General features: G+C 41.3%; 1 protein-coding gene and 1 long non-coding RNA gene across 2 annotated transcripts; both read right to left on the minus strand.

The window, feature by feature from the left end:
* Window positions 1-1,230: 1,230 nt before the first annotated feature.
* Window positions 1,231-2,318, minus strand: LOC130139631 (disease resistance protein RFL1-like). The gene has a single exon (XM_056317022.1). It carries the CDS (start codon window positions 2,316-2,318, stop codon window positions 1,323-1,325), a length of 996 nt encoding a protein of 331 aa, XP_056172997.1. The 3' UTR covers window positions 1,231-1,322.
* Window positions 2,319-8,929: 6,611 nt separating this feature from the next.
* On the minus strand, window positions 8,930-12,124 carry LOC130139632 (uncharacterized). The gene is made up of 2 exons (XR_008817728.1): window positions 12,006-12,124; window positions 8,930-10,090 (listed from the first exon to the last, which is right to left on the minus strand). It is a non-coding gene; the product is annotated as an uncharacterized LOC130139632 (long non-coding RNA).
* Window positions 12,125-12,862: the final 738 nt, after the last annotated feature.

Raw genomic sequence — 12,862 nt, forward strand, 5'->3', positions numbered from 1 at the left:
AAGCACACTAACCCCCTTTCTTATCAACCCATCACAGCCACTTCCCCAATCGAATTGACCATAGTTTCTTAGAAAAATCACTTAACAGCAGTTACCCATTTCCCACGTACCTCATCCCGCTTCTCCAAAATTGCAGCACAAGCTAAAGTCAAAACCTTTTTCTCTAAAAAGCGTAAAGTAGCGATCTTGCATTTGCCCTTTAATTCGAAGGAAAAACAACAACGAACAACAAACCCAAAGTACATCGAGCCTCACCTGGATCGCAGAGCGAGTAGAATTCATCCACATCTGAAACAAATTCACCCCAACACCAACAACGGCGTCAAGCCAGAAACAAAGAACTAAAAGAAACACAGACGGTGCACGCATTCAAACTCGGACCCAAGAAAAAAAGAGAAAAAACGCATGCATGTGAAGATCCAAAGAGGGGGGCGACCGCGCAATGATCAGTACCATAGGTGAGGGCGTGGACGAGGGCAGTGCACCGGGCGCTGTAGTCCTTGAAGATCTCTTCTACAGTGCGAGGACTGGAGAGGAACCACGTCCAGCGAGAAGCGGCGCCGATCTTGCGGAGAGACGAGAGGAGGAAGAGCCAAGGCGAGCTCAAGAGGGTGCGCATGCGGCGGCGCGTGAGCCCGAACGAAGACGAAGACAGAGGATGTCGCTTGAAGCCTTGAAGCGAAGCCCACCTCCATCACGAATGAGCTGGACCGCAGTTGATGAAGACAGAGGAAGAGCCAAGGCGGACACCGAACGGAGCGAGGAGAGGCGAGAGGGTCTCGTCGAGTCGTGGGTGTGGGGAGTGGGAGAGAGAGCGCAATGGAGGAGCGAGGGGAAATTTGGGAAGAAAAAGAAAGTTAGGGTTTTTATTTGTTTTAGGCTTGCGGTTCTGGTTCCGGGTCCGGTTCCGGTTCCGGTTCTTGTAGGAACCGTGAACTGGAACCGGAACCGGCGGTTCCTAAAAAATTAGAACCGGGAACCGGAACCTCGCACCCTAGAACCGGGAACCGAACCGGATCCGCCGGTTCGGTTCTTCGGTTCCCGATTCTACCATGAAACCGTGCTCAGCCCTAATGCAAATGACATCAAGAGAAACACCCACACCCACCCTCCAACGAAAAGACCAAAAAGAAGAAAGAAACCCTTTAGTCCAGATGCTGCAATGATCCAGAAAATGAAAGAATGAAAACTAAAAATTTCTTCTGATTTACATCAGGTTAAATGGAAATGATGCGAAGAGAGGTGCTTGTAAAATCCTCTCTAACTTGAAACATCTGCAGATCCCGAGTTGGTTAATGGAATCACAGATGATCGTGCCCCTCTTAACGTCCCCAGACGAATTCGTCAACGGCCTCAGACCCCCACCGTCCCTCTTCCAACATGCCCAACCCCTCTGATTCTAGTTTTGATACTTCTTCCAGCCCGTGAGGGATCTCCTCGGGAGGAGTTGGTACATGGACAAGCTCGTGGCAATCCATTTGCTCGCACACCTCCCTCGATCGTGATGTCACAATCATTTTGCATCCATTTCTCTCGAGGGCTATACCCACTTCTTCCAGAGAGTAAGGTTTCCCAACATCATCCAAGATAAGGAGGAGTTTCCTACCCTGCAATGCCCCCTTCAGTCTTGCGCCCCAGTAAACAGCGCTCGCCCCCGTCAAATCTAGTTCGAGATAGTTCACAATATCAGTTTGTATCGTACCAACAGTGCCTTCTTGCGATACAGCGACCAAACAAGCACCATCGAACCTTGGACAATCTTGCACTATTTGATCATGTATATGCTTCGCGAGTAAGGTTTTGCCCACTCCCGCCTGTCCCCAAACACCCACTCGGAGCACCTCTTCGTTCATCAAGCAATCCCAGATCTCATCCCTTTTTGTTTGAGAAGCTTGTCCCACTAATTCACCTGGTTGAAGTTCATAGCCTCGGGCCGGTTTCACATCCAGCGTGAGACCGTTATCAAATCTACCCTTCTCGTACAATTTGTCCACTTCAGTCGCAAGGGCACGCACCTGATGCGCCAACATGAAACGAAAAAGGAAATGACTCTCTCTGACTCTTCGTCCTAACTCGTGGACTTGATCCTCCAGCCATCCTGCTCGTTGCATCCACAAGTGAACTTCTGTCTTCCTTTTCTTTCCCGGTCTCCTCTCTTCCTGCTCTAGTTCCAAACTTATGTCAGCCTTCTTGGCTGACGCCGTTTCCATATTCCTTTGCAGAGCATCCATCTTCGCTTCGACTCTGCCGAGGTTGCTGACCTTTTCAACAACACTGATGGCATTGTTGGCGATTCCCACAAATTTGTTGACGTCCATAGTATTACTGCTGAAAGCATTGGGGGGAAAATGTTGTTAATTAATATTTCCACGTACAAAACTTTTTAGCGGTTAGAAAATTCAATCCAAAAAGCAAAACTTATATGTGAAACCAGACCATAAGAACATAAAGAGCATATAAACTCAGTAAAGAAGCTATCTAGATATATTAACATTAGCTTTCTATTTTGACTTTTATTCGATAATTGAGTACTCCAATATTTCCGAGTGTTAGTTGCTAATTAGGATTCGAGGTGCAAGAGAAGAATGAAAATGGAAGGACTCTAGAGAAAGAAAAGCATACAGTCCATGATGTGGTTATCTTGATGGAATTTATTATGGGAGAAGCTGCGGGGAATCAAAACGACAACTCAATTCGCTTCTGACGCTGCAATAATTTGAGGCAAAGAAGCAATTGGCAAGAGTCGGAACGTCCCAAGGACACATTCTTCCTTCGTTGGGAAATTCCAAGCCCATGAGCTACCCCGAATAACCCTGACCCTGCTAAGGTGCAAATCGAAACTTGGGTGGCTGACTCCACCTGCAATAGTCTTTGGGTGCGCTTGGACGGGCGAAAATGGTTCAAAAAGTCCTAAACTTATTGCACTTTTGTCCTAAACATTTTAATTATACAAATTGAGTCATAAACATTTTCACGTTTTGCTAATTGAGTCCATTCGATCAATTTTGGTCGGAAATCACTGACGTGGACGTTGTACGTCTTATGTCACACGGCCGGAATAGGACGGGCAGCGCTGACGTGGATAATTTTTAACACATATTTTAATATTTTTTTTGAATGAATGAATTAATTAATTTCTTTTTCTTTTCTTTTCTTTTTTTTCCTTCTTTACTTTTTTTTATTTTTACTATGGCCGGCAAGGGTTGCCGGGCCCTCGCCAGCCATTGGGCAAGGGTCACCAGGCTCTCGCCTAGATTTGGGTGAGGCCAGCCTCGCCCAGATCTGGGCAAGCGCCGGCACCTGCGGTTGCCATGGTCTGGGCGAGGCCCATGCCAGCAAAGGTCTTGGCCTGCGAGGAGAGAGGAGGCGACTTACCGAGAAGAGGTGTGTGCTCGCAAGGGAGGGGTTTCTGGGTCTGCGGCGACGAGCTCGCTTCTTTGTCGAACACCGTGTTTGAATCCGAGCTAAGACTGATCCGATCTCGTTCAAATCCGAAACTGGGTTGTGACAGTAAGAATTTCACCTGAAGAAAGACGCCAACTTTTTCGATTTCGCGCAATAATTGGTGCTTTACATTTGGGTCAGGATTGCACTCAAATCGAAAGTGATTCGAAGTTCTCGCACGGAGATGATGGAGGACTCAGGAGAGATAAGCGAGAATGAGAGGCAGCGAATGATGGTTAAGATTTCTCTTCCGGTCTTCAGCTTTTGGGTCGTTGATGATGAAGATGGTGGTGGGTCTGAATGCGAGGCTGGCCTCGCCCAGACCGGTCGAGGGCGAGAGCTCGGCGACCCTCGCCGGCCACAGTAAGAAAAAAAGTAAAGAAGGGGAAGAGAGGGGACCGGGTTACTGGGGATCCGGCAAGCCTCGCTCCAGCGTCGGTGAGCTTTGCATGAGCGTTGACCAGGCAACCAGTGGCGACAGTGCGAGTGTCTGCGAGCCTCGCGCGAGGGTCGACATTGGCGAGCTTCGCGCGAGGGTCGACCAGGCAACCAGCAGCCACCGGGCGAGCTAGCGTCGACCATGCAACCGGGCGACCAGAGGCGAGCATCGGCAAGGCGACGCCAAGATGGTACGACCTCAGGGGAGCTAGATTTGGACCCTCCTCGCACGACCCTTGGGCGACTACTGGTAGAAAGGAGAAGAATGAGAATCGGAGGCTTTGATGGGGGGTTGAAGTTTGAGAGAGAATTTGAGATTGGAAGAAGAAGAAGACGACCGAAGACGAAGATGGGCATGAGCCCAAATGGAAGAGACGCAAACAGGTGAGGGAAGGCCTTATCAGCTAATGGGCCACATGCATGGTATGAGATCAGTACAAGGAACATTTCTGTCTTTTTCTTCTTAACGAACGTCGTTTCACTAGCTACTGGCTCGAGCAATTCGAGGTAGTTCAAATGTCTCGAGGACAATAACAAAGGAGGACAGCCAACCAAAAAAGAAAAATAAAACAAAAAGAGGAGAACAGAACTAGAGATGGGGAGAAAAATGTACAGAATTTGGTTTTTACCAAATCAAATGACAATCGACCAGTAGTACTAGTTACGTGGAGAGCGCAGGAAAACTTACCAAAAGAACAGAGAGCTCCAAATTTGCACTAATCTAAGGCAGTCTCGCCCTGGTGAAACCTTGCTGATATTCCTCCCCGGAGATCAATTCAACAATGGAGTCAGAGAGACAACGGAGCTGCGGGAGAGGAAGTGCAGTCGAGATAAAGAGTGAAGTGGACAGATATAGATTTTTTTAGGACGCTGCCGGAACCAAGAAGTCTACGGGGAGAATCGCTGGGAAAATTCTTGACCCGGATTTTCCTTATTCTGCTTTTATAATCACATTGTATGAACTTATTCTTGCATAAATATGCAGGCACGAAATGATCATCAATAGTCTCGCACCCACCTTCTTGGAAGAACAGCCAAAGTCTTGGGGTCACATCCGAGGGATTTTCGCCCCCAAAAAAACTTAGATTTTATGTCAAAAACTAGTTGACGCCCCATGCATCGTCCCGATAAATACATAGTGAAAGATAGGGTTAATACGATGAAAATTCTAAAACTGATACATTTATGATAAATTTACTTCAAACTAATTTTTTGACCACAAAAAATCATAAATTAGTACACTTTGGCTGTTCTTCCACAAAAAATCATAAACTAATTTTTACCGTCAAATTTTTGAATTGGATGACATGTGGCAGTTGATAGGTGTATCAGTTTAGGGTTTTACTCTCTGTTTGTCAGCGGTGTACTAGTTTGTGATTTTTCGTGGTATTAATCCAATTAAACGAAGGGTAAATTTATCACAAATGTATCAGTTTGAGATTTTTGGTGGTTAAAAAATTAGTTTATGATAAATTTGTCATATGTGTACCAGTTTGGAAGTTTTGGTAGTCAAAAAATTAGTTTTGGGTAAATTTATCATAGGTGTATCAGTTTGGAAATTTTCGTAGTATTAACCCTAAATGATATTTGAGACTATTTCCGATTCAGGATCATATCATGTGATATGACAAATTTCTCAATCATATGAATTTTGGGTGCGTTTAGTAAATCTATATTTTGTGAAAAAAAATTTCTAAAAAATAATCATTTGTATTGCTTATAAAAATAAATCGACGAAAATGTTTAAACGCAAATTATTGTTGATGATGAAATTTTTCGTTAGCTAATGATTCTAAGTGATACATATAATCGGTTTCAAAAAAATATTTTTCAAATTATTAATTTTAGGTGAAACAAACACATCATCGGTAGGAAATCTCTCTTTTGTAGTAAAACCTACCTATTGCATAATATTCTCGTCATGGGATTAAACATCGCAGAAAAACAGTAGAACTTACCACGAATCCTATATTCGCCTTCTCGGAAGATAGCTCAAAGACCGTGGGAGGGTCACGGCACGACTTGAGACTTGCTCTGACGAATGTCTAGTCTACGGGGGATAGGTTTATACTCTTTATATTTTTCCTTTTCGGAACTGAAATGAAAAGTCGTTTTTTTTGGTCGAAAATTGAAAAGTTGTTGAAACAAACAAGATTAAGTATTTGGGTTGATACTAAGAAAACCCCAAATTGATACACATGTGATAAATTTACCTCTAAACTAATTTTTTTTATCACAAAAAATCCCAAACTGGTACACATGTGACAAATTTACTAAAAACTAATTTTTTTTATCATCAAAAACCCCAAATTTTTTGTCAAAAGTGTAATTTACCCAAAACTAATTACAAGCTAGTTTAGAGTAAATTTGACACAGGTGTACCAGTTTGAGATTTTTGGTGGTCAAAAAATTAATTTGGAGTAAATTTGTCACAAGTGTACCAGTTTGAGATTTTTCGTGATATTAACTCTAAAAAATATTTGAGACTATTTCCGATTCAGGATCAAATCATGTCGCATGAATCGACGTCTTTGGAAGATATGACAAATTTCGCAATCAAATGAATTTTGGGTGCGTTTAGTAAATCTATAATTCGTGAAAAAAAAATTCTCAAAAATGATCATTTATATCGCTTATAAAATAAATCGACGAAAATATTTAGACGTAAATTATTATTAATGATGAAAATATTTTCAGTTAGTTAGTGATTCTAAGTGATACATATAATCGGTTTTAAAAAAATATTTTTCAAATCATTAATTTTAGGTGAAACAATCACATCATCGGTACGAAATCTCTCTTTTGTAGTAAAACCTACTTATTGCATAATACTCTCGTCATGGGATTAAAAATCGCAGAAAAACAGTAGAACTTGCCGCGAATCCTATATTCGCCTTCTCGGAAGATAGCTAAAAGACTTTGGGAGGGTCACCGCACGACTTGAGACTTGAGACTTGCTCTGACGTATATCTAGTCTACAGGGGATAGGTTTATACTATTTATCTTTTTCCCTTTCGGAACTCAAATGAAAAGTTGTTTTTTTTTGTCGAAAATTGAAAAGTTGTTGAAACAGACAAGATTAAGTATTTGGGTGATATCACGAAAGCTCCAAAATGATACACATGTGATAAATTTACCCCTAAACTAATTTTTTTGATCACAAAAAATCCTAAACTGATACACATGTGACAAATTTACCAAAAACTAATTTTTTTACCACAAAAAACCCCAAACTAGTACACCTGTGATAAATTTATCCTCCGTTAGTTTGCATTAAATTGGATTAATATCACGAAAAATTACAAGCTAGCACACTATGACAAACGGAGGGTAAAACCCCAAATTGGTGCACCCATTAACTGCCATGTGTCATCCAACTCAACAATTTGACGGTAAATTTTAACGGAAACTAACGGAGGATAAATTTGTCACAAGTGTACCAATTTAGGGTTTTGGTAGTTTTGGGTAAATTTGTTACATGTGTACTAATTTGGGATTTTTCGTTGTATTAACCCTAAGTATTTAGCCCAATTACAATGATCCATTTAGAAAATACAATATAGAAAATCTTCCTGCAAATAAATGATGTGAGACGATCATAAAAAAAAATCATATATAATATAATAGGCCATGTTGGAAAAATGCTATTAGAGGATTATTAGAATAGTTATAGGCGGTTTTTACAAATAATTAAATTTTAAAAAATAAATATAATATATAAGAACGAAAATTTTATGTCCTATTTATAATTCCTATCACTTTATGATTGACTAGAACAAACTGTGAATTAAGAATTGGAAAAATTTCAAATAAGGACTCGAAGTGCCCTCATTTTCTCAAATAAGGATCTGAAGTGGACTTTGTGTCAAATAAGGACCTGAAGTGCTCTCTTTTCTCAAATAAGGGCCTAAAGTGGTTATAACAGTTTCAAATAAAAGGTCTCACTCCACCGGCTCACCGGCCGACGAAATTTTCTGGCCTATCAAGGGCATTTTCGTCCAAAAATAATTTTAATATAAATTTAGTTAAATTAAATTTCAAAAAAAGAAAAAAACAGGGGAGGGCTGGTCGCCCTCCCCCGCCTGTGGCCGCCACCCCATTGTCGGTGGGGCGGTGGCCATGGCCGGCGTTGTTGCTGGCGCTTCAGCGGGGGCTAGCGACCCTCACCAGAACCGGAACGGTCGGGCGACTCTCTCCTAGATCTGGCGAGGGTCGTCGGCCCTCGCCCAGGTCTGGGCGAGCGTCACCAGCCCTTGCCCTAGTCTAGGAGAGGGCCGCCAGACCTATGCCAAACCGGGACAAAGGCCGGCGGCCCTCGCCAAATCTGGGAGAGGGTCAGGCTCTCCTAGATCTGGCGAGGGTCACCGGGCCTCGCTGAAGCGCCGGCAACCCCGCCGACCATGGCCGCTACTCCACTGGCGATGGGGCGGCGGCCACAGTGGGCCGGTGGCCACAAGCGAGGGAGGGTTGGCCCTCCCCCTATTTTTTTTTTTTTTTGAGTTTGTTTTTTATGGAAAAAAAACACAAAAGGAAATAAAGAAAGAAAAAAAATTAAAAGACAAAAATGCCCTCAACTCCGGTAAGGTTAGACCCTTTTTTGAGACCGTGATAGTCACTTCAGACCCTTATCTGAGATAAGGTTCACTTCATATCTTTATTTGAGAAAATGAAGGCACTTTAGGCCCTTTTTTGACACAAGATTCACTTCATGTCCTTATTTGAGAAAATGAGAGCACTTCGAATCCTTATTTAAAATTTTCCCTTAAGAATTACAGTATATTTCTTAAAGAAAATGAGCCACTTCGATTAGTCTTGAAGAAATTCTTACAAACAATTATCTTTTGGTCAATGCAAATCTTACAAATAGATGAATAAAATTTAAATGATGAAAATGAGTAGATTATCAACAAAAATATTACATATAATTTCAAAACTTACAAAAGAAAAAAGCCTAGGTTTTGTTTCACCAAAAAAATCAGAAAAATTAATATTAGATTGACATCTAATTAACCTATCTTCATTTGGTAATGATAACTAAATGTTCACGTTTCTTTTTAATTTCGTCAAAGGGGTTGCTTCTCTAAGAAATATCAGATGAATTGCTATATGTTTGGACTCATTGAAGCCAAAAAAGGTAATTCCAATGAATTTTCAAAAGCAATCAAGACAATGCCAATCAACATTTAATGTATCCAACAAAATTCGTTAATGCAATAAAAATATTTTTGCACCTTACCTCAACTTTCAAACAAATGATGACATTTGCGCCTTGTTTCCTCCTCGAGTGCCCAATCAATCACTCGGAGTGTGGTTGTTCCCTTTGGATATCACATGGTGCAAAGCAAGTTTATATGCAAAATCGCCAATCTTCTTAAAATCAAGAACTGTCCCACATATTTTGAACTTAACTTGCCACGCATGCCGAGTCTCATAACGCCTTTCATGGGAGAAACTTTCTGGAACACGCAATCCCCATATTAAATTTCACTCCCCGCTTTTTAAAGTTTGCGTAACTTTTCTCACAACTTTGTGCCGTTTTGAGACGCTCTCGGACCAACTTATTTTTCTCTTCTAATTGTTGAATAAACTTTGGACTCTTTAGTCTCTTTTCACCAACACCATCCCAACAAATAGGATTTTTACATTTTCGACCATAAAAATCTTCAAAAAGAGCCATCTTAGTTAATCGATTTATAGCATTTTTACCACTTGACATTCGCGGCAGACCAATGATAATATGCTCCAACTGGTTTTCGATGCTCACTTTTCACTTGTTGACATCATTTTTCATGTTAATCCACCAGAAGCATTCTCTCAAATTCCTATTCATTTTAGTGTCCCAAAATGAATTGAGAATGTTAGCTTCTTGCTTTTTCAACTCTGAACCGATAGGAACGCATAGCCAACCAAGAATTGCACCCTTTCACGTGGATAGTGAAATTTACTTGTCCCCCAGCTTTTTACACCTTCTCTGATTTTCTGATTTTCTGCAACGGATGACCAATGCTCTGTTTAGATTGATTTTGCCAATCAAGGTCGGTTGTACTTGACGGTTAGCTAACCAAACACCAAATTAATGAACCAATATCTCAAGATCCAGCTTTCTCGTATCCTTGAGAATATATCTGTGACGTCGCTGACCTTTCGAACAAGACTGATGGCATGTTTGGTGATTCGGAGAATTTTGTTGACATCCACTGTGAGAATGCTGAGAACATTAGGGGGAAAATGTTGTCAGTTAGTATTCCAGGTTCAAAACTTTTTAGTTTTCAGCATGCGATCATCGAGTACTTCAGCATTTCCGAACTGTCAATTGTTAAATAGTGTTCGAGGTGCAAGGTAGTTCCAGTTGGGTGCCTTGAAAAAACACAGAAAACAGGACTATATAGAGAGTCAGAATGCTATAGAAACTAAGAAAAACGTACTAAATTTTGTTTACCAAATGATGTGGAATGTGATTATCGGTGAATTAAAGGGATTCACTCTTTGTATCAGATCCAACTTTTATAATATTAAAAAAAGACGACATAGGTAAGAACTGTGATTTTACGTCATTTAGTATAGAGTGTATAGTAACAATTCATTCACCCTAGTCCCTATTGACCAATATTATCATGTAGCCCACCAAATTCAGCGGTACATGTGGTATCAAAGTCCGTGCACCTGATCTATGCAATAATTTTCGAGTTTGATAGCATCTAGTTTTAATAAAAGTTATAGGTGAGGATAATAACCGTGCACAAACAGAGGATGTGACAGAGGAAGAAGTGTGGCAAGCTATGTTCCAGTTGGGTGCCTTGAAAACTCCTTGACTTGATGGCTTTGCAGGAATGATCTTTCAGAATTTTTGAGACTTAGTGTTGGGCCTTCAACAGCTAAAGAAGTCATCGGTATCTACCATGCAGGTGAACATCCTTCTCTACTAAACTTGAGAAATATCATTTTGATTCTGAGAAATTGACTCCCTGAGGAGTTTTATCACTTTAGTCCAGTTGGTTTGGGTAGTTTGTGTCCAGAATCATATGAAAATCCTGCGAATAGGCTGAATCTTTTACTTCCTGACAGCATCTCCGGTAATCAATGTGCTTTTGTCCATGTTACACTATTCCAGGACAATATTGTGATTGCTCATGAACGTTTTTGTTAAATGAGGATTAAGAACAAGGAACTGAAAGAGCGGTTTGCTGCTTAGATTGGTTTGAGCAAGGCCATGAGAGGTTTGAGCGGGGTATTTAGCAAAAAGTCATGGGAAAGAGGGGTTTTGTTGCTATTTGAATAACATGGATCGTGACTTGCCTTGTAGACTAATAATAACAGGGAAGGAGTCCAGCATCACAAGATATTTTTAGGGTTTCTCTTATGGCTAAAGCTTCCATCTCCAACTTCAGTTCCGTTCTGTCTTCAAAGTACTTGAGGGTTTCTGTCATGGCTAAAGCTTCCGCTTAAACAGTAGAGGAAGCGCGCTTGAACAGTAGAGGAGTAGAGGAAGCGCCCTTGAACAGTAGAGGAAGCGCACTTGAACAGTAGAGGAAGCGCGGAGCGCCAAATCGACAAGGCTATACAAATGCATGGGGACTTCTCACCATCAAACTAAATCTGGGCAGTGATAAGAAGTTGACTATTCTAGGTTTTACTATCGGTGGGCAACTTACAGCAAAATCTGCCTATTATTCTATGGGACTGTGCAGGAGATACCACGCAAGAAGGGAAATTCAAGCTCACATAACGTGAATCAGAAGGCAGGGGAGGCCAACTGGAGTGGGATAACAGGGTTATGGATGGTCCTCTCTTCTTTTTAGAAGCTTCTGTTTCTAATTGCTCTGTTCTGGAAAGTTTATTAGAACGAAGTAATTCTTTTGGCAAGGAAAAGAAACGTAAAGAAAAACAAACATAACGATGTATCTTTATTTGCTCGAGAATTAACAGATCTACAAAAGAGAGAACAGACAAACAACACAACACAGGACGTAAATTTTCTTTTCGGTCCTCGTGTGAAGGATGTGCCGAATAAATCGAGGAAAAATCGGTATGACAATTTACTGGCACCAGTTACATGAAGAGCGCAGGAAAATTTAGGAAAGAAAAGAGAGCTCCAAACTTGCACTAATCTGCAGTAAACTTACCTGCTAAATCCTCCAAATGAAATACCGCAACCAGAGATTAATCCAACAATGGAATTAAGCGGACGAGGAAGCTCCTGACGAAGACTACTCGGAGTTAAGAAACAGAGGGAGGAATGGCTTGCAAGAGAAGCCCGAGTCAAGGAAATTGTTGAAGTGAGGAGAAGCCTTTATACACGTTGGTCAAAGGGGGGTTCACCTTCCTGGAAGAGGGGCACGTATTACACCCCTCAAATTGCTTCTTCCATTTGGACCAAAAAACAAAATAATTGCTTCTTCCACAGCCTGCTACACATTAAAATACTGGAATAACAAAAACGCCCTCGACAGTATCCCAAGCTGCCTCTGATTGAAATCTTCTTAGTTGTCACAATCTCTCTCTTCTAGGATAGGTGTCACAATGAAATGAATAATAAATTTCAAATCGCGTCTTTACTTATTTTCCCTTTCACCGAGCTTTACTCCGTTTCTAATCCATTTTCATTTTGTTTTGCAACAAATGTTCCAAAAGATACGAAATTGTGATTGTTTGAGTTAACTTCAACTTAGGAGACGATCGAGTAATGTGCCTTGTTAATGTAACGGAGAGCCTTAATTGGATTTCGATGAGAGTTTGTACGTGGCTGAATATTACAACAAAGGAACGTGCCACTATATCCTTCTATTTCCTTCCTCTAATCGAGGGCTCCTTCTCGGTAATGGTACTTTTCATTCGAGTGTGTAATGAGTACTTCGGCTCAACAGGGAAGCAAAACGACGAGGAGGAGACTGAACTTCGGAGATGGAGGTTCGGCCAAAAAGATAAAACAGGAACTCTGGAGAAAACCAGTTGCCCTTATTCATAGAGGACAAGTTCGTCT

Source organism: Syzygium oleosum, unplaced genomic scaffold (genome assembly GCF_021117445.2).
Source record: "Syzygium oleosum isolate NSW1041296 unplaced genomic scaffold, Sole_v2.1 Sole_v2.13, whole genome shotgun sequence".
NCBI lineage: Eukaryota > Viridiplantae > Streptophyta > Magnoliopsida > Myrtales > Myrtaceae > Syzygium > Syzygium oleosum.